The 23,388-nt window shown below is 40.3% G+C and overlaps 1 protein-coding gene across 6 annotated transcripts in view; it reads right to left on the bottom strand.

Moving 5' to 3' along the window:
- Nucleotides 1–23,388, bottom strand: part of LOC108668158 (SRSF protein kinase 3) — a 93,295-nt gene that overhangs the window by 14,111 nt on the left and 55,796 nt on the right. Inside the window, exon 1 of one of the 6 annotated variants that reach the window (XM_018155316.2) lies at nucleotides 357–3,639. The exons of 4 other annotated variants lie outside the window; for them this stretch is intronic. In XM_018155316.2, the coding sequence (XP_018010805.1) occupies nucleotides 357–3,325 (2,969 nt within the window). In that variant the 5' untranslated portion in view covers nucleotides 3,326–3,639. Of the gene's footprint in view, nucleotides 1–356; nucleotides 3,640–23,388 lie in introns of those variants that run through there. One more of the 6 variants, XM_018155315.2, reaches the window with a different exon arrangement.

Raw genomic sequence — 23,388 nt, forward strand, 5'->3', positions numbered from 1 at the left:
TTTTGGGGGAAAAAATGCAAGCGTCTGACCCCAGAGAGTGCTCATCACATGCAACAAGATACAAGTTTTAACAAGCTCATTAGCAACTAATTACCTCTACTCGAGCCTTTATGGTGGGGATATCTCGTCAGATCTTAATCGTGCGACAAAATTTTGGTAAGCGTTGATAAAGCATATTAAAGAACAAACATTAATACCAGATACAATTGAATAGTTTTGCGCTACGATAATTCCAACCGACAGATTAGTGCAGGGCGAAACAGCTAGCATTTAGTTTGGAACATCTTCTTTTCTTTCTACCGCGAGGATTTTGACTAATTTTAAGAGGGGGTTGTTCGGTAACGTCTAGAACCAACCTATTATCCAGTATCTTGAAAGGCGAAGCTTCCAAACCATATAGAACTCTTTCAACGCTACACGGTAGTTCAACGTCTTCACAATCGCTGTCGCCATCACTAGCAAAACCATCGTCACTAGAATAAGGATGGTCGTCGTCTTGTGAACTATCGCTGTCGATGGGTGAATTTTGTTCATCGTTATCAGGTGTTCGCATCATTTCAGTGAGGCGTCGCAGTGCAGCAGGACAGAAGCGTTCGTGAGAAGGGATGGTAGGTGCCATGAGTGCAGAATATGGCACTTGCTGGCGTAGTGAAAACGAAGACGCGGCCGAAGGCTGGACCGTTGGTAATGCCACGTCTGAAACCGTCCCCGGCGATAACTGTCGTGCGTCGAACTCGCATTGAGAAACGAAACCTTGACACCTTTTCAAGTTCGGAGATCGATACCAAACGGGAGACTGCTTGTTATTACTGTCAATTTTTTCCTCAAAGTTCCACTTGGATTGCTTGCAAGAGAAAAAGAAGCCATCTTCATCGTCCGAAACACTTTTTTGGTCGAGAGAACAAATTCTATCGAGGACTGTTGACTTAGGTTTAATTATGTCATCGACACTATCGATACTTATAGCCTTTCCCGAATATTTGTACTTTGATTTTTTACAAGCTGCTTTTAAACTGCATTTAGCATTGTCATCAAGCAATGACAAGAAATCCTGCTTGAGGGCACTTATTTCACTCCTCAAGCTGCCGATATCTTCTACGGACGAAACGAACGAATTGATGGGGAATTGAGTCTGATTTTCTTGGGGAGACTGCAAAATAGGAGCACCTCCACCTTTTCTGGCAATTATCTCCCGCTTGAGGGCCATAATCTCTCCTTTGAGAGCAGTAATGTCAATCTTAGGAAGGACATCGGCTGCAGGCGAGGGCAGTGACGACGGAGGAGTGACACACGGAACAGCTGTGCTCTCCTCGTCGTCAGACAGGTCGTGCCAGGTACGACCGTCAACCGAACTGCTGCTCTCCCTTACAGGCTTCACCGTCAACAAACGTATACTTGATGAAGAAAAACTTTCTTCCATTGATTCGTACTCACAACTTGTCGCCAGGGACTCTATCTCACAGCTCGCGTTGTCGCACGAACAATCGTTCAAGCGCGTTTCACAGCTACTTAAAAATATCGGGATATCCAGGGGTGTAACTGGAGCAGATTCAATACTTAAAGAGGTTTCATCGCACTTACGGATTCGATCTTCAGCAAGGTTTGTCCCGTTTACCCTTTCTTTGAAATCTGGCAGAGTTTCGTCGTATATTATTTGTTTTGGCCGTGTCAAATTATCGGTTATGGTACTGAACATTGAAAGAATCTCATCCTCCTGGGAATTGAGTGTCAAGTCGTTCTCATCACTTCTGTCGTTTGTAGAACTTGATTTAATATCGGTTTCATAATCAACTTCAAGTTGCAAAGTAGTTGGTCGTACACGGGTGTGATTTGAAGACGGCTTCGGCAGACTAATCAGAGTCTCTCTATTAGATAGTTTCCGAGGTTCGTAAATATACATTTTTTTCGCATGCGTGCTCGACTCGCTTAAAAAGCTAACGTCAAAAGACCATGGTCTCTGAGCATTTGTAGGAGTTTTCTTCTCTCTCATATGAACCACCCCAGAATCCGACACGAAACCACTCCACTGAATGACTGACGGTTGCTCGATATCAGCGACGTCAAAGTGGCTTAAAATTTCAATGTTTGGTTCGACTTGTTCATCGAGGACGGGTGTTGACTCTCGACACACAGACGAGTCGTCCGTATCACTGATATTATTCGCTGTAATGCTTGATACAGAAGGACTTGGATTGCGAGAACTCACTCGAGAGCTGGGCAAGGAACCTACAGTCGAGGTACAACTAGAAGAAGCCAAAAATTTGTCTAGAGACGACATAGAAGGAAGGCTGTCCCCACTGGTGACTGAAGATACGCTGAGACAGCGGTCACGTGGAGCTTTAGGCGTGGTCAAGCTACTGGTCGCTCTCTTCGCTTCTCGTATTGCCCTTAACATTTCACACTGAACTGAAGTAAAACCCCGCATTGCAGCGAGCACGTGATCAGCGTTTTGGCGCAATGACTCATCCTTGCTGAGTGCAGGTCCCTCATCTATGTAAGGAAAATGCTCTTCCAATTCTAAACCAGTCACAGATAGATCAACAGATTGCTCGTGAACAGCACTGGGTAAACTATCGATAATATTTCCATTAGTCTTATAACTTAAACCGGAATAGGAGGCTTTAGGGTTAAGATGATAATGAGAGCCATTGCAGAACGCATCCTTCGAGTCAGCTATGCTGCGCACAACTGAGTCCTTATTGGCGCCTGTTGTTGTTGTACTTGCGGCTAGGGCAGTCGTTTTGCTCACAGAGGCACTTGGTTGACCTGAGGACATTGACACCTCGGTTCGAGGAGCAGCCTTGATGAAACCACGTTTGCATGTAGCAGGCAGTGAAGATCTACGGTCAAAAGTTGCACTGTGGTTTCTTTCAACATTTATGATAACATCCGGCGGCGAACTAACGCGGTTCATCAGGCGTTCATCCAAGAGATTTCTATGAAATGCGTCATATTGACGCGAGGTTACGTGTCGAGCAGATGACTGTCGCGCGTCAGTCCCAGGTGGCACAACAATACGAACCAATTCGTTTACGACCCCTCCTGCCATCTGGACGGCCCAGGACCAAACACCCCACATCAAATCTGATGTCCACATGAGCCATTCAGAAACACACGTTCCCTCCAGAGAATCATAGCTCCAACGAGGCAGCGGTCGTCGCCGTTGTTCTTTGATGGTTCGCTTCCTGCGGAGTTCCTGTCTCTCTTTGCGCACATACACGTCCCCTACAGGCGGAGGGCGTTCGTACGACCGATGTGGCCGGGCGATGGGTGACATTGTGCTATCGCTTACAGCTGAGAATAATCCAGAATGTGTGTCAACCATAACGCTGATTTAAAAAGCATTATGGGCTTAAATGCTATTATTCGAAACCCGATTGAATCAAAGCCACGTCGTTTAATTATGAATAATAAATCCAGGTGCAATGCCTGAAATTTCAGTCGTGTATTCGTTCGCTCGTTAATAAAAAGTAACATGAACGGTAAATCACAGAAGTTCAGTGCGAGAGACTTCAATATTTTCTACAAAAGGCGACGTAAGATTCTCACAAATAACTCCTATAATGAAGGTCGTAAAGAAAAGTTGCACATGAGCATTCTAGTGGGTTACCCACTACGGACAAACATCGATAGATCGCGACGACGCGCAGCACCCACAAGTGCCAGTAGGCAACTGCCAGTGCAGTGCACAAGGCACTGGCACGGATGCAGCTCATCACGCATTGCAAGGTCGTTTTTCTGGCCCAGCTAATGGTATCCCTCCCTGCCATGCACAGTCCGCCTGCCAGCCCTGTTAGCGGGAAAGTTATTGCGCGTAACACACATCAACAAGCGCACATCCGCTTCATAGCTTTCAGCACTACGAACTGTTAAACCAAGAGCTAGGTAGACAACATACATTTTTTGCTGCGCTTCCTGTGCATTAACGTGTCGCAACGAGATTATATGCAGTCAAATGAAAGTTAATTCACAATAACCGCGTGAACAATTGGTTATAATTGAATTTCTTAGCTACTAATTAAATTCTCAGACTACATAAAACAAAACGTTATATTATTAAGTTGAGGTGTTCCTGCAACCGGCCATAGGTACATCTCGTAACAAACACTGAGAACTTTTTTATCAGTAATTTGTTTGAAGGATGTGCTATATAAAATGGATTCACAATTTTATGTTCACAATTACGATAGGTACCGATCTTTGATTAGATTTTTCTAGCATCTAGTTTAAAGTTTCTAGTTTAAAGGCCAATAAATATCAATTCTAAGGATACTTGGAGGAAGTGTGCTTTATATTGCAGCACTTCTCAAAAGGAATTTTAATTCTACCAGGGTAGTGCGGAGCTCAGAAGAAGATATTCGGAAATTTTTCCTTTCAAGAAACGTCATGAAATACGATGGCAGGAAGCAAAACAAGAGACGTGCGACAGGCATGGGAATCTGTGGATATAAAAGAGACCTCGACACTAGAGGAGGGAGAGAATGCAATTGACGGCGGACACGTCGACACAGAGCGATATTCACGCAGGCGCCTCGTTTGATATGTCACGCCAAAAAAATGGCCAAAAGAATTCCTATGAATCAAGATTTCGCTTACGATCTTTCCTTGTCTAGCTCCAAGCGCATAAACAACCTCCACAATAAGCAACAAGAAAGAAAATATCAATGGAAATATTCAATATTGCATGCAAAGAGAATTCAAGATCTAAATTTTCAGTGCCATTTCCACTAACTATGAAGAAATGCAATTCAACATAATATATCACAGGTACACGCACGCATACAAGCGTTAAAGGTCAACTAAGGCGGTCTAACTACACTAAAGCTAACAATTGGGATAGTGAATAAATTTGAGGATAAAACAACAGTGCCCGTATGGTATTAATGACCGAGGCGCAGAGGAGTTTTTAGACGATGGCAACGACCAATCAAAAATGACCAAGCAGCCCCAGACACTTCCCAAGAAAGAATTGTCTTCTCAGGAGAACTCTTTTTATACAGCGTTCGATTTTCATTGCTTTAAAATGGCTCAAGAGAAAGTGGGTCAACTTCTTGGATCTCTCGTAGATCCCTCGATTTTCTTCTTGGATTTCTCTAGAAAAACACTGCTTGAGTATCGATTGCAGCCGGCGCAGGAAGAGAAGCTGAATAGCCAGACGCAAATTTCACCTATCCTGCTATTTTTTTCTTCTATTCGAATCGCCCAAGAAAAATATCGCGCATTAAACTCTAAATCAAACAAATTCCTGCTTACTTCGCATATTTGAGCCTCTCGCAAGCCTTCAATACAAAATAAACAAAACTAGAATTAATCTGCATACAAAAGCAAACTCGACCTTGGGCTGGCAAATAATCCAAGCAACAATGTCCTTGTCACACGCAATACAATAAATATGAAATGAAAGTTTGAGAGAAATTTCTCGTTTGACATTGAGATGAAGTCTACGACGTACATAATCACGAATGTCATGCCGGCGTTAAGCAATCAGGCAACGGAGAGTGAGTCGCATTGTTGCTGAATTAAATCAAGAAAAATAAGAATAATAATCACTAACAGAAACCGTTTGCTAGATATAGACTCGCTGGTCGCCTTCCCTGAAATGACAATCTATTTGGTATTCATGAGATGCAGATTAAGTTGTTAATATTAAAAGGGAGAAATTAATGCAGAACCATAATAAAGGTTTCAGAAAACTCGCATGATATCCTAGAAATAATTAGCACCGCGACACCGTTATCTAAATACGAGGTCATATTGCACATTCCAATTAAAATAACCAACGCAATCCCAGTAATCCTACACACAAAATTTTGACACGCGCGCGTGTCAAAAATATGGCTCAAGGATAAATGAGGATAAAATCCTCATGTATTGCAAGATTGAGTCTTAGGTCAAGCTGTTGATAGAATAATATCGAGGTCGCAAAGAAACTCCAATGAAACTCCGAGAGATTCATTCATACAGTATCGAAAGTTAGTCCCATTGCTTATGCCGAGCATTAGTGGCATTTCTAGCGTCATAAGTACGAAATTGCGGGCTAAAGATAACGAAAAAATGTAAGCTTCAAAATAGAATGCGGAGGTTAAATAAAGTTCGAGATAAAACACCTTTTTACATAATAATCTTGACATATGCTGATTCTAAGAAAGTTCGTTATTTGTATGCACTTTTGGATTCGCCAAACGGTGAAACCGTTATAATTATCGACATCGCGTCGTAAACTTGACAGCATAATACTAACGATCATGAATGGCAAATATAATGAGCAAATCACATCTGGCAAACCAGTAATTTTCAGCAGCCCCCCATTTCATTATTTCACTCAAAAGAATGAGAATTCCCAATTACATCATTCGCATTTCAAGAAGTTTTCGATTTATTTACTTACACGCACTTACAATATAAGGTGCACTTACAATAATTTCTGTGCTCTTTACATTAGAACTTGGTGTTTCAGCGCCGCTGTGAAGAAGATGCCTGCGCCCATGACACTGATTTACCGGCGCCATTCAAGTCACTAAGATGAACGCTTTAAGTTCGGTCATCCCTTGCGTCTCCGCCGATGATAACTCGCAGATCATAGACAGTATCTGATCTACAAGGCTCTACGGCACGGACTGCGGTAAGAGGAATGGCTTGTTGTCACATCCCATCCCATCAATAATAAAACGTGGCCAAAAGAAGACACAAAAATCTGCGATAATGACATGTAACCATAAAATAACAGGCTCGGTCCAAATCATTCTGTTCTCAGGCCTCATGAATATCTAATTTGTCAATATGCTGTCATATTTCATCAGAACAGTTCAAAACCATTGAAAGCTAGAATCAAACGTTTAGCCCTAATTTACGAGTATTTCAATCCCTTTTCAGAAAGTTCATGGTACTAAAATCCCTCAGGAAATTAGAAATGCATTAGTGCAACTATTGTCTCTCATAGAAGTTCGTTAATAGTAACGATCCCGTAAAAATGCGTAAATTTTATTTTTCCCAGTTACAGAGCAATATTAAAAATACGGTCGAAGTTATACTAGATAATGCGCAGCTCAATTGAAGAAGCTCGAAATTTAAAGAAGAGGAGCCACGTAGACTCATAATTGAACGCGCCTGGTAACCTGCAGCGGGCACTTTAAAGTGCGATAGAGCCAATGTGCTGAGGCTTGCATAAAGCTTCTTACGGGCCAGACGCTGCTTCGTTGTACCACCACAAACACGCCCCACAAGTGTACTTTTCGAGCAGTAACATCGATGGCAACCTGTACGTGCCGCTGAAAACAAAACGTCCACTTTTTTACTGCGAGTTTTTCTTAAGAAGGGCTATTCCGTGCATAAAGATTGATATAAATGCTATACTGCATTGCAAATGATCGTAGCATTGTACACACAAAATTTATTAGCGGAGAGCAAACAAAAACAAATATATATATATTAGCATTGAAAGTTTTACAAAAACGGCAATTGGATGCTGTTATGCCGTACCGCCCTGGTGCGGGATAGTAATTAAATAGAATTAAACTTTTTTGTTGCTTTTTTTAATATCTGCAAGTAAAGATTCGATTTCAAATACCATTGTGCAGTTTATTTCGGAATAGTAATGAATATTTTCGTTCATACACAGCCATTACATGACGAACAAAGACATAAATTCGGCAAAGAGAAAACACGTGAAGATGCTGGAAGAGAGCCAGCAAACCGTGAAGTTGAGACTCGCCGATTTTCGGAGCAGTCCAGACAGCAGCTGTTGCCGATCAATAAGATGCATGGTACAAGTTCTAGCAGCAATAGTTTTAAAAGATTTTAAGCCATGAAATAAGATAGAAGGAACGCACAACAGGAAACGTATATTGACATAAAGTTCATCACAAGCACGGGATCGGAAAAATGCAGCACCACGCTATGATTCCGAGTGCACGATGATGCAAAGATGGGTAACTTGTTTCGTTTGATGGTAACAAGCGGCGTTCATTTAGTTCCATTGCATAACATCGTTTTTTCTTTGGACATACAGTAGTGAATTAGGAGATGCTGGGGGCAGGGATACTGTACTCTTAATGGGATTTCAGTGCGCTAAAATACAATGTTGAGAAATTGAGACAAGTTTATAATATCTCCTGTCAAGAGAGGCGCAACGACGACGACACTGCGAGGCTATCAGTCTCATGATGGAGAGCGATGAGCACGCGCGAGAGCAGGAGGAGCACTTCAGCTTATCAGTCGCTGTCGCCATCACACGGCGACCCTCATCAGCAACACATCGCGGCGGTGCCTGCAGTCCTGTACGGCTCGCAACCTTTTTCCTTACGATGCCCACGACATATTACCGTCGCGGTGTTCACGACACACCGCGCTGCCGGCGATGCATTACCGTAACGGGGCTCACTACACATTGCTGGAATGATGTTCACGATTCGGGGGACTAACTTTTGGCCGAACTTTCATTTGTAAGCCGCTGCACTTCTCCAAGAAAGACTAGAGACAAAAGGGTGTAAATCTTTCGTTGCTAGTACACTTTTGAATAATTAGTAGCAAAGCTCCACTCTGAACTATCATCATTAGCGCCTCTTATAGCTTAAAATTTCCGCCATTCCTGTAAATGTAAATAACTTAAAAATTAGTATTAGAAAACATAATTTTCTTGTTGAAAGGCGTAAGTCTAGTAACTTCATCTCAAGTTTATCGGTGAATTGAACATGCTCTGTGAAACCCACGATAGAGTCAAACTCTAGACTAAACGCAGCAATGACCACTGTTTAGAAGCACAAATCCTCCAAGATGCCAGTGTGGTCTATAAATTTTGCTTCAAAGAATATTGTAAACGTCATAATCTAGGCTGCATTGAAGGAATTAGACCAACAACTACTTTATCTCATTCTCATCGATGAATTCAACTGACTTGGTGACACTCTTGATAACAGCGCCAAGCTCCGGACTATACGCAACAATGGCCCCCTGCAAAAAAGCGGGAGTTCTCCAAGAGGCCGGTGGAGATTGTAAATTTTTCTTCAATGAAGGTTGTGGACTTCTTCATCATTTGGACTACGTTGGAGTAATTGATTAGTAGCAAAACTCCAATCTGAACTATCATCATTAGCGGCTCTTATTAGCTTAAAATTTCTGCCATTTCTGTAAACGTTTAAAACTCTTAAAATTAGCATTAGATGACAGAATTTTACCCTAATTTACACCCATGACATCGAGACCGTCTCACCTGCAACCTTAATTAAGTCTGGAGGAACCCACCAGTATCATCGTCATGCAGTGGCGCCCAATATTAACCGACCGACGATTGCTGAAACCGTCATCTATGGGGATTGGACTGCAGCATCTATTTTCAAACTACCGAAATTGTCTGAAGTTTGAGATAGTTTTCAGAGTCTGTTCCGTTTCAAAATTTCCTTGTTGTATCTTATTTACCTGTATTACGTACTTATGTCCACCAAAATTTCATTGTTCAATGCTTCTTGTAACTTGAAAATGAATGTTGATACATTCAAAATTTCGTTAAATTTATTATAAGTACTTGCTGAGACCTGCCTTTTGGTCTATTACCTTTATTTTTTAAAGAATTTTTTGACTCGCAGAAAAATGGATTACAATGCTTTCTCTGATTATTAATCATCGTACGTGTTTCAATTCTGTTTAACTGCGTTGAGGTTTGTGCCCTACCAGTAGTATCAAACCTTACCTTTGTTAGGCTGTGATAATTTCGGTTTATTTTCACAAATTTTGTGTCATATCCGCGTGAGGATCCGCTAGTCTCTCGAGACCCGAAAAATATTTTGAGCTCCTTACAATATCGCAGTGTTTATTGTTATCTCGTTAGGCACTGCAGAGCTACAAGCAAAAAATTTAGAATTACATCACTGTAGCTAACTCCTTCCAGCTATAACGACATATTACCTTCCCTGAATTGCCTATATATGTTATCCAATATATTGAGGTAAGATTGCTTTCCCGTTACAACATCGGTAAAACTGAACCGAAATCAGTTGGGGTCGTAGAAACGTGGCAGAGTAATTTTACCTCAGCAGGAAAATCTCGACAACGCGGCACCGATTCATTTCCGACAAGGATAATCCTAACAGTGACAAATAAGTAAATTATTTGGAAGATTTGATGCTTATAGCATCACAATCCATCACATACAAGGAACAAATCCGCCACCATTCAGCTGTGTAAGACAAATGTTCTTTTCTTCCTGAAAATGCAGTGGAAACGTTGCCGATGTCTTTGGCAGTTCCCTGGCAACACATGACTAAGATAGGGTTAAAGCGAGAGGCTCTTCGCTTCTGGTGATCATGGAAAAAAGCAGAAAGTTAAAGACCATTGCGAGGAAGAGGGACAACAAATCTAAATGTTTGTCAATTTACGATGATACGTACGAGTTGCGCTGGCATAGCTCTGGCTCACTTTGCCGTCAGCTAGATGCAAAGAAGCCTATACTTTTGCCATCACTTGCTAGATTTTGGTGTCGTTATTGCGATGGATTTGCTCGCAGGCTATTTTGGTCGAGCAATTTTGTGTTGCCCAAACTTTAGCTGGCGAAGGCGACGCCAGCCTTCACAATATACGGGCGCGATAAAACTAGTCACTCTATGGATTGCCTGCCTTCTGCCAACATAGATGCCGAGTTTATCGAGGCGTTGATACTAAATATGAATCTTCGTGGTCTCATTCCTACCTCAGAAAATTTTAGAAGTATCAAAATGAATAAGGTCGAACAGTAATGTATCACATACGCAATTTTTTAGCAATTAAATAATTGCCGCCGAATATCTGAAATGGTTCTAATATTAAGGGAATCAAAAAATGCAGCACATGTGTGTTAAAACTCTACGGTAAATGAAACTTATTGTTGACTGTATCGAAATTTTAAGAGAGAAGTAAAACTCTTCACATAACAATGAATGGGATTTGTTCTTCACACCCATTAAGCTAAAATTCGAATATCCACAGTGGCACCCAAGCGAGCGTGTGTTATTTGGTCGCATTTTGTGCGTATATAGGCGGGGGGAATTTCGGGGAAATTTTCTTTGGTGTCGCCCGAAGGCTGATACATCACAAGCACATTTTTATACATAGTCAAGCGTTCGGCAACCGAGCAGCGAGGAACATCAACACAGTTCGTACAATACATCATAGTAGCGTACAAAAAGGAAATGAAAATAACACAAAATGAATGCGTCTAGGATGTCGATAACGAGACAGGATCTGATACCATGTGCTTTAGAAGCGGTGTAAACAAAATTGCGTACCGTGGGCGCCTTCCATCGACCACAACACATCATGAGCGTAATAAAGCTAGGCCTTCAGGAAGCCCGACTAAATAAATCATATGAAATGAGCTGCAGGTTCTTCAGTATTCAAGGAAGCAAAAACATCCATTCAGGAAGAAAGAGAAAGTAAATTCAAAGACCTGCCGGGCAGGAACCATAAACTGGGTGAGCCTGCTTCCCTTTTCACCGCTCCTTGCATCTTATGAGTACTGTTTGACCTGACCATGAAGGAAACGATTAAACATGGCGCATATGTGAACGGCTGAAAATGATTATATTTTACAGAAATATTAAAATTCAAATAACATAAAGAAGGTATTACGAGAAATCAAAACTAGATACACGTAGATATGGAAGAGTCGGTATAATAAATAGCACGTATCCACTGCTGACGACCAAGCGAGGAAGTCATCTGCCCAACTTCCGTATTCATTGCATGGATGTCAGCGACCGATAGGCAATACATCAGGCGCAGGCAGCGCGTCGTTCTTTTCGGTCAGGCTATAGGGAACAATTGTCCATGTCTTGGGAATCGAGCAAAACCTTCCTCTGAAATATTTGCTCGAAATTCAATACGCTCCACTCATGCGCTCCAAATGCATAAACAAAGGAGGTAAGAAACGGGCATCATGGTTTCCCATCCGCTCCATCTCTTTAGACGCCGTATCGAGTTACATGTCAAAGGAAGTCCATGCCATTAGCGCTCAGCCTGGCCTGCAGCATATCAAGACGCGTATGCGATGCTCTCAGCTTTATTAAAGTGGAACACGGGAATAGATATGCGCTCGAGCTGTTAATGGACACAATTATCGAATTGAAGTAAAATAAACAAAGAACGAATATAATATAACCATAAATAAATAAAAACGGAACAAGCTTAAAACGAAATTGCATAATGAGAAACAATCATTTCGAGATGCCTCGAGCTATAAGATAAGAAGTTGCAAGAAGTATGGTAATGCGCCAAGGCGAATGAATGAAAATATTACATTTAACGCAACATTTCCTCTCACAATTCCCAGCAAATACATTTGAAGAAAAGGTTCATGAATAATCCGAATTTGTGTGTACCCATGGGGAGTGAAAGCAGCAACATTTTAGGAGCAACCGACAGCACTGACGCTTCGATGCATACAAAAACTATACGAGCAACCCGTACAGCTCCGCCTTCCTACAGCCTGTAGTGTTGCAGTCATCACCACTCCGTGCATGTGGTATCTCGCCTCTATATCGCACTTGACTTCTTCGCTCCGACTTTGAATCGCATTCAGTGATATCTGATCAATATTTATTCATTAAGTCTCCACGCAATTGAGCATTTGCTGGAATCTTATTTGCAATATGAACTTTGTTAGGGTTTCAAGCAAAGCGCAGTTCAGTGATCAACAGACAAGCGGTAAGATATTGTTCGAGCTAGAGGTATTTCATAAAAATTCTTTAATAATAAAGTCGACGCGATTTGGCGATTTACAACCTTTAATCACCTACAATAGACAAATTTAGTGATTCTTTGCACTAAATATGGAAAAATCTAAAATACAGACCAAAATATTTTGTACTCGACCAAGGCGATTAATATCTTCGCGTGCAGCTTGAAAGAGCGGTAGCAATAGTAAAAAAAAGTTTGAACTAAATAAGTTTCAAACACTCGATACACATGGGAGTAATAACCAAATGGGGCCACCATGTTCATGTCATTTTTATAATTGAATACATAAATTTCGGATGGATTGCATTTTTATCAAACATTAACTTCTATTCCTTCCTGGAATACAGCCCCGGGAAATTCCGTACATAGATAACGTATCGCAAAGCCCTCCTCGGAACAGCGGCGACGACCTGTGGGACCGTGAGGCTGGGCTGAAGGTTCGCGGTGCAGCCGCGCGGGTGTAGAAGAATTGTACGGCGACGACACTGCGCAATTTAAAGAGACTGCGCATTTTCAAGCATAAAAGAGACAGCACATTTTCAAGCATAAAAGAGACTGCGCATTTTTAAGCATAAAAGAGACTGCGCATTGTCAAGCATAAAAGAGACTGCGCATTGTCAAGCATAAAAGAGACTGCGCATTTTCAAGCATAAAAGAGACTGCGCATTTTCATGCATAAAGGAGACTGCGCATTTTCAAGCATAAAAGAGGCTGCGCATTTTCAAGCATAAAAGAGACTGCGCATTTTCGAGCATAAAAGAGACTGCGCATTTTAATGCATTAAGGAGACTGCGCATTTTCAAGCATAAAAGAGACTGCGCATTTTCAAGCATGAAAGAGACTGCGCATTTTCAAGCATAAAAGAGACTGCGCATTTTCAAGCGGCTCCGTCGTGGCAAATTCGACGCCGGCAATCAATCAAACTCGAAGGTTCTAACCTATGTATCAACCAAAGCCTAAATTAAAAACTTAATGGTTATAAAAATACAGCAGAACACAGAATTCCGATACTGGGATGTGGCATGGGAGAAACAGAAGCAAAATAATTGCAAAAATAAAAGTAGGTAGAACATCTAAAATAAAATGTTAGCAAACCACTTAAACACAGTGCATACCAAATTATAAAAGAAAAATGTCAGTAGGAAAAAATTGCTATACATTCTAAACAAGATTTACTTTGAATATTGCCAGAACAAGGCTCGCGTCGCGGCAACTAAGCGATCCTCTTACACTGATGAGCATATGCGCTCAAGTGAAATTAGTGAGCTATAGGGCGATGTGCTGCATGACGGTGTTATTAATGCAGTGGGCGAGGAGTTTTCAGGCGCATCTGGTTAGTATCGACCCAGAGGCTGTTCGCACGAGTCCTGGCACACCAGGGCCTATACTTTCAAAAAAAAGTTAAGAGATCGTAAGTTCATCAGCTAATCATTGACGGCCTTTCAAGCAAAATCCACCAATCATAGACAAGAGAATAGAGCGTAAGTACTTAGGTTCACTTAGCGAATTTTTAAAGTATGGCTCCAGAACACGAGGTGAGCACGCTAAAAACTTCATCACGATCGAAACTGCATCGATCACGGGGGAAGTCCTTGGAAAAATCTGGTGAATACTCATAGTAACAGTTTAATGAATCATAACACTGAAGTCATTCAATTTGATCATTAAGATCCAAAGATTTAACGCAACACAATGATAAAATCCAAGAAAATGTCCTTTAGGAGTACAACACGTTTAAAGAATAATTGAATAATTGTTCTCGAGTCCTTTGAGTAAACATTTATTACTTTGATTAATTGCAGGAGTAACCGTACTTCACACTCTTTAATGTAGTGAAAAGATTCACGTCAATTTGTTGCTGCGACACACTTTCATTTCAGAATCCTTAAAAAATTAAATCTAGCTCCCTACCGCACAAAGCCGACTTGACTTCAGACTCTCATTTCATTTCACAGAAGCTGAGAGTGACGGCCCTCTAGAGGCTCAGTTAGCAAGGACATCCCAAAACTGCTCTAGATTGGAAACATAAAACACACACTTCAGTGCGTTACAAGCCATGCTCGTAGCCAAACTACGGTCAAGCAGCCAACGCCGTATCCCTCAAAATTGCTTCGCAGGGCACAGCGTGAAGCATGAGCGAGAGCAAGGCTACGAGAGCCAGGTGATATAACAAGCTTAACCAACTGATAACAGTTTAATACTCGCAAAAAGATCAAATTAGGTCTACATGATGCCAACAAAAACTAAATCAAGTAAACTACGTTTACATAAACAAAACGTAGAAAATGGCTCTCTGGAACAGGAACATGATTTGAAATTCTAATAACATGGGAAGAGGAAATAATAATTCAGTTAGATTACGAAAATATACAGAGTCGACAAAAACAATAAGAGTTTTGGCAATATCAACAAATAAGAACGAAAAGAGCTGAATCGAGAAATAAATTAAAAACAACATAAAAGCATTGCTCCCACGTTAGAAGCAATCAATTCTGAGGTAACTTCACAGGTTTAGTCGTGCCAGTCAAGGACGAGAGAAGTGTCGTATACGAGCACTAATTGACGACATGCGAGATTGTGAAGCCTTCTTTTGAATACACCTGACGGGCTCATTCATCAAGCTCCAGCAAAATCAATTAATCTAAAGAACGCGCAGCAGCCGCTCCACAAAGTTGCAACGTTGCTTCGTATTCCGACATTGAATAGTGAGGATAAAAATATGTATAGACATCATGCGGGACATGTTACGCATAAAATATGTATAGACAACATGCGGGACATGTTACGCATAAAATATGTATAGACAACATGCGGGACATGTTACGCAACGTATAAAATATGTATAGACATCATGCGGGGCATGTTACGTATAAAATACGTATATAGACACCGTGCGAAACATGCTACGTATAAAATATGTATTCACATCATGCGGGATATGTTACGTATAAAATATGTATTCACATCATGCGGGACATGTTACGTAGAAAAATACAACAATAAATAAAATACATCGATCTTATTGAACTTCTAACACATTCATAATAACATGACGCATGACAATATGAAATTTACGCATAAAAAGCAGTAGCATGCAGCACTTGATAATTGAGAAAGAGTTAGTTAATGCAGTATATTTACGATATAAATGATTGCATTGATTAAATGAGCCCATATAATTCGGATTTTTTATAATTCCCTTACAGAATATAAACAATAATGGTGAATGCAGTTACGCAACAAATTAATAACTATCAACAGTTTGATATCAATAGTGGAGATCGACAAACTATGACTCAAAAGAAAGGCTATATTCCTCGTCATCGCCGCAGAAGCGTCAGCAAATTTTTACTTTCTTAATTTTGAACATTTTACGCTAGAATTTACAAGCGAATAATAAATACTGACATTAGAAATAAAATATGAGTGTATTCTAACAAACAAGCCTCAATTCCAACATATATACTCATTTTGACGCAACATAGTGACAATTTAAAAATAAATGCGATCTTAGTCAAATGTTTTACCAAGAAATTTGCGTAAAACACCCAAGTGATGGTGGATGATCCTATATTAACGTCCATCACGTAAACAAGGGCATTGTATCCGAATTCGAGTATTCCTCGAACTTCCTGCAACTACCAATCCAAGGAAGACACGAGGCACGAAGCAGCATTTGGCACCAATATAGCGTTGACACAATGGCACCATATATAGATGATAGACTTCGTGAACTATGGGACATCGAACGAATTTCACGCAAGGAAACTTGCCAGCAAACTTGGTGAAGGAAACGGTCGGTCAAAGTTGTTAAAGAGAAACTCCGCAGGAGCATATTTCTATGGCAACTGTTATTCCTTCAGTACCGCAACTAAAGTCCGGACGCCCAGAGCTGAAGCTACTCCAAGAAAATAGAAAGTTCAGCCATGGATGGCGAATACAAGGGCAGCGAGTCAGCCGTGAGAGCAGCCGCTCAAGGCGATTGCATAGGAATAAGAAAATGGCTTTTGATCAAGAAATTTATATTAGGTAAACTATCAAGTTTAAGGAAATGGTATTCGGGAAATAAATTGTTATAAAAACGACGCAATTTTATCAGGATAAAAACTATTTCAAAAACGAAGACTTGGAAAGCTATAACGTGGGAAATTTCCAATTAATGAATATTTATATAAAATACAGACTATGAATCTACTATTTACAAGGAATAAATCATTACCTGACGATCCTAACAAATATCGAAATGTGAGAAGAGTTAAGGAATCAAATAAATTTTGCCGCATGCAAAACATTAATTTGAAATGCACACGGAATTGGAGTTGTTATTGAACTTAGCATGCTGGACACAAGCCAGATAGAGAGAGCAAGCTAACCATTCAAACATGCCTGCCCCTGCCAGACATGACGGTTGTCTCTATTGCGGCTACCTCTCAGCATAAGGACCGCCTGCTTCGTCGACAGTTTAAAGAAGTTTAGAGTCAAAAGTGTCTCCTAAATCCCTGGAAGAATGGAGATCAAGAGACTTGGGTCAATTCAAACTGTCACCGGAATGACTGAAGGAAGACCACGACTCATGCAGTCGTGGTCCTAACCAGTAACGAACCACTCGCGTTAATTCGATTCAACTAAATATGCTTTTCATATTAAAGAGTAATAATTTAAAGAAATTCTAAAGAAGTATCCATTGTGCACAATTAAGTACTGCCTATGAGAACGGCACAAGTTCAAAAGCATCACTACAGTTTAGTAAAACATTTTATCGAGAATCTAACCTTGCAAATGCGAAAAACTGTACTTCTATATTACTTGGGAAAATATCCGCCTAAAATCCCCCAAGGCACGAAAATGGATCTCAAATTTAATGATTCAGCACACCCAATGAAAATGTGCAAATGAGTAAAATAAATTCCACAAGCCCCGCCCTGCCACAAAAATGACAGCAATTTGACAGTTAAGGCCTTTAATTTTCTATTTGATGCCAAGGTCCGAGTGCCAACGATCGTTTCTCGGAGTAAAATTGTGACGGGAACATTATTGTTATCACAGAAAATATTTTCTACGTAGGCATACAACAAAAAAACAAAAAAATTACGAAATTAGTAGTGATCGAGGTTAAACATGCAAATGATTCAATAACAATTTAAATCGAAGCTAAATAAAGCAATGAAATCTAGCAGCAAGAAGGCAGCGGTCGAAGTTCAGGAGACATGCTGAGCTCGCCGGCACGCTTTTAGAGCATAAAGTGTCACTAAAGCGGATTCACGGGAGAATTTCTAGCAGGTGACACGAATACCAATCGCGTCAGGATCCTGGGATGGAATCTCAACTGAAACTAAATACGTTCAAAGAAATTGACAACGTTCTCTTCCAGTTAAGAAAATCAGTACATCTCGTCTACATCGATCTTAGAAATCGAAGTGAAGATGAAATTTCAATAAATCTATAATTTTGCTACAGAAATATTGTTATCATTAATATTCTACACATTAGATTATCTACAGTGAAATATTTTCATTGAAAATTCGTGATATAAATTATGACAGATTTGTGGAAGATTATATCACATATGATGCACGTAGTGTTGAAGGGAGCACGCAAACCAAGGTAGTGGACTTGTTGAGAATAAAATAGAATAACCAAGAAAATAAAAATTTCACGCAAACAAGAAAAAGAAACAAGACCCTAGCAAGAAATCTCTGCCCGAGTTCGTCAAAGTCCTTGGTCATCCCAGCTTCATAATTGAGTGTAAGATGTATGATTGTCCTGAACATACATGAAGTCAAGGCTACCTATATAGGTCCCGGCCTTATGAACTAAAGGCATGGAGCACAATACCCGAGACCTGGCGAACAAAGGTTCTATTCAGCAGCGGTACGTAAACCGTAGTGCAGCAGATTTGATACAGGAATACTGGAATGCTGTGATGGCGTCGCAGGAATGCGCATAGCGAGACAGCCTTCGTGGCTCAGCGAATGAATTTCTTGGAGTAAATTGACTCTCCGAATACGAACGATCCAGCACTCAAGCTGATCGTTTGTAGATCCTAAATTTCAGAATAGTCTTTTATGATATAAAATAAGAGGATTCAAGGATGAATAACTAACAGAATGTAAAATTCTGAAAATCGTTACATAATTCCTGGCACCAGCTCATGAGTGAAGCCAGATAAAATCCAGTCATGGACATAGTTTTACTAAATTTGACGATGAATTTAAGTCATTTACATGCTCAACGTGTTCGCTTTCACTTGGTGACGTCAAGACATATGAGAACGAGAGTCGATTACAGAAAGTAAGCGCTGGCTGAAGGGGGCAGAGCGAAAAGAAATTAAGCCGTCGGCACACTGCGGAGTGGAAGCCATGTTGACATTGGGAGCGCGAGGATGTGTGCTGAGAGCAGCATCAACGCAGATCGATTGGGGCAACAAACACATCGGTGTCCTGGCTCGTGCTACGAACGTGTCATCTCTCCAACAAGATAACTTCTATAAGAACTAAAGGAATGGCAACGCCGAATATTATAGAGGTATGCACCGTGTTCTGGTCATGATGTAGGTACATCCCGAGTGAGTATATGAACAGACCATATACCCAGTGATGAGTTCATCGGTAATATAATTCGCTTTTATCGTTTTCACTGACGCACGTGATCTTATTCAAAACATACAAAGTTCACGATAATAACCAGAAATATACCACAGACATAATAACTTGGAGCAACAGAAGAAAGCTGAGTTATACGAATATAATTTATAGTTCCAGTATCTTAGCAGGATCGAGCCCATTGCTGTATAATTGGATCAGTTATGTCAATACCAACTTGAAAATCGTCTAGTTCACTTCTTAAGCTCACGCTCAACTGTTCACATTATAAAACATGCACAAACAAGAGTCGAATAAGCATAGCAGCGAACGTTAAAAAAATAATACTGTCCCGTAAAAACCATTAATAGAAAAATTCATTAAGTCCGCTCAAATCTATCCAAAGTGGGATTTACACCATCACACAAATTTCCAAACTATACGATACACATTTCAGAATCAAAATTAAAATCTAAAAACTAACATGCGCATCAACGACAAACGCTTCGTATACCATCTCTTAAATCGCGATTTATTCCGTCGTTTATGTTACGGCCTTGCTACCAGGAAGCCTCGGCCAGCGGTGACCTAAATTGAACAAAATAACCTGGAATTAACATGAATGATTGACATCAGAATAAATAGGGAAAAAATTGCAACAGGGAGCCAACAGTAAACATGAGTATTCTATTAATGTATAAGCATATGATCGTTCTGAACAGTATAATAAGTATACTTACTGTTATACATATACTTGTACGTTAATAGGAACTGTTGACGCTGGTTTTGTTGACACTTATAAAATGTCGCATGATAAAATGAATCGAATAAAAAAAAGTTTCCTTTAAAAAAGGGACTTTACTTTTTAATGAAACTCGTAGATGGGTGCGGGCTTAAGAAATGAATTAGTCAAAAATTGAGAGAACAGAAGAAGGAACTACTAGCAGCAGGTAAACAATACAATTAATGGAAGCAAATAATAGACGAGTTGGCTGAAGACAACATTCAAGTTTCACAAATGATTAATTAACAAGAACTCTTCGCACTCTACAAGGCCTGCGACAGCAGGAGTAGCTGAGACTCGCTGGAAAATTGCCATCACAAATTCGATCACAAAATTAATTACTGTTGGACACGCTCCTCCTTAATATCACACAGCATCGGAAAGTTGTCAGAATCTTTCATGATACAATTTCGCTGACAAGCATGACCTAAAAATCGAAACGAGTATCTACGCTCTGAAATAGTATAGACGGAAACGGAAAAGATACGCTTCTACTGCGAAAATGGAAGACCAAGGATGGGAGATTGAACTGACGGGAATTTTGTGTTTACTATAATCACTATATCGTTAAAGGTCGAAACACAGTCGAAGGCTTGTGTTGTTTTCAAACAGCCGAAGGCTTGTGTTTCAAGCCTTGCGGCGGCGTCGACACGCTGATCTTCCAAACATCAAGATCCTGTTGTCGATTTTAAAAACAAAGTAACGCTTTGCTTCTCACTTTTAGGTTTCAATAGTCTAGAATTCGGTCAAATGACGACTCAGCTGCTCATTAGACAAATGAACCCTGGAATTCTGACAAAAAAATGATAAAAAATGCAATATAAAAATACAAGCGTCAACACGGTGAGCTAAGGTTCGAAGATGTGATAAGGCGGAGCCAGGGAGCATGGAATTCTAAAAGCTAGCCACCTGTCACCGAACGAAAAGGACTCGGTCATTTTTTTTGACAGCCAATGGTACGTGAGAGTCTGCAAGGAAGCTGCGGATCAACTAATATGAGCTAGGGAAATGACAGCACAGCAACGGCACGAGTAAAGTCAAGAAGTAGTACCTCGTACATTACACACGGCAGATGGAAATGCAGCCCTCGCGGAGATCGCTCAGAATTGGCGTGCTCAATCGCAACAATACCTTTCAGGGCAGAAGCAAAATTTTTACCACTATTTAAATTTTTTTATCAATTTTGTATCCGAAATGCACGGATATATCTACTAGTGTGAGTGACATGTTCGATGAATAAGATAATAAGAGTCACGTAAATACAAAGGCGGTATTCACAAAAAATACATTATTTTAAAAACTCCGGAATGAAAAGCCAAACAAACTTAATTCAAACAGGCAAATTTAGCATTTTCGAAACCTCGTGTGAGTCAATTGGAAAACACCTACGGTACTCGTTAACCCAAAAATCGTAAATTACTAGAATGAAATATATGATTTTAAATTAATCAAGTCATAAAAATTCTTGAGATGTTGGATTGGTGCTAATTATTGTTTCACCAAAATGCTATCACAAAAAAAAATCACGATGTCCTTTTCAGCATTTCGCAATTCTAAGCTACGCAAAACTTGGTATTGGGCGCCGCGTAAGTCAAGCAAAAGTACAGCAGGAGCGCCCAAAGAGCAGCAGGTCTATAATGGCAGTTGGGGTCGATGCTCACTAATGATAGTCATTTGCTGAGGCAAGGCTCTCTCAACACCACAACTGCAGCCATGACTGGGGTGGTTCAGTCTTCCTCTATTCAGCCATCGCAAGTTATTTCAAAACTCAACTCACAGCCAAATCTTCAAACAATTAACGCTAGCCATTGAACCATTTTCTTCATTAGTAAACATCTAATTCATTTTTCATTATCGATAAATTATCTGAGTCGAAGTAGCTGAGAATTTAAACCTAAAATTCAAATTGGCACTCTATCCAGGGATTAAACAACAGTCAATCTTGATTAGTTTCCTCAAATACCAGAGAAAACAAGTCACACGACACGCACTCTACAATCAGCACAGTATTGGGTCGTCAGGTGCGTAACTGGGATAGCGCTGCAATACCTGGAGTAAGTGGGTGATCGAAGCCGAGACATGAGTTACGGGAGTGGCTTCTACGAGGCGACTATAGCAGTGATCGCTTAATTGCCAGCCAAACTCGGTTACGTAGTGAATTGCCTTTCTAAACTCCAGCAGGACACATGAACAGTTTTATAAGCTCGTTGTTGCGAGTGCCAATAAGACAGCGGTATATAAAATGCCATTCAACTTTATTTAGATTGTTTTAAAATGAAAAGCACGTTAGATTTGTTTGCAAGGCAAGAAGTAAAATTGTCCTGTGTAACGCAGCAATCAGCCACCCAGGAGCTTTGTGCACGAGGATTGGTTGCAGCATGCAGAGTATATGCAAGCGATAGATAGTTAACTTGGAAAGACATTTAAGTTATAGACATGGGGCAGAAAAAAAGCCTTGTATTTAGCTAAAGACTTTAAAATAAGACATCAAGTGAATTCGACAATTCATCTCATTATAAACATTTGTGGTTACAAAGGTTTCAATAGATTACCACGTTACACTTGAAGTGCATAGTTTAAGATATTACAAATAAGAAACACATCTGTCTTACGAGTCTTATCCTTTAAAAAACAAAGTTAAATGAGTTTTACCTGAACATACAATAAGGAGAAGCAAGATATTCACATGGAATGATTCAATTACCCACTTCCTGGAAGCTTTCAACACAGAGTTTGCGGCGCAGCATCAATAAGTTAATGAAAGCATAACAAGAATTTTAATACAGAACTTCTGCGAGCAGAACTTCAATGTGCAGTGAATGTTGACGAGCACCGGCGCTCGGTTGAGCCTTTAACGGCTAAGGAGGGAATTAATCAAGGATGGCAGCGCGTAATGCAAGCGCTTTAATTAAGGCGCTCGACGGAGTGTAAACCATTTACTGGGGTCGCAATTCAGTGTTTGCGCATGACACCAAACCACGAGCTAAACGTAAGGAAATGTCGGCGCTAGGAAGCCATGGAACTCCTTCATACGATACGATGGTCACTGGTCACCTAATCAAATATAAAGTGACGCTCATAAAAGCTACAGAAGAGCCGCTTTTAGCCGAATGGGATTATCAGGCTTGAAACTCGAACTGAAATTAGGACACTGCAACTTACAGCGTAAAGTAGGTATGGATTGACGGAAAATTTGTATGGAGAGCTTAAAACATTACAGCGTATATCAGAGGTCCCATACTCCGATGTCATATCGAAATGCTATAAATTTAAAAAGAAAATATCCTTTTAAAAGCAATGATAGCTTTCCTCTATGCT

The sequence above is a fragment of the Hyalella azteca genome, unplaced genomic scaffold (genome assembly GCF_000764305.2).
Source record: "Hyalella azteca isolate HAZT.00-mixed unplaced genomic scaffold, Hazt_2.0.2 contig11647, whole genome shotgun sequence".
Classification (NCBI taxonomy): Eukaryota; Metazoa; Arthropoda; class Malacostraca; order Amphipoda; family Hyalellidae; genus Hyalella; species Hyalella azteca.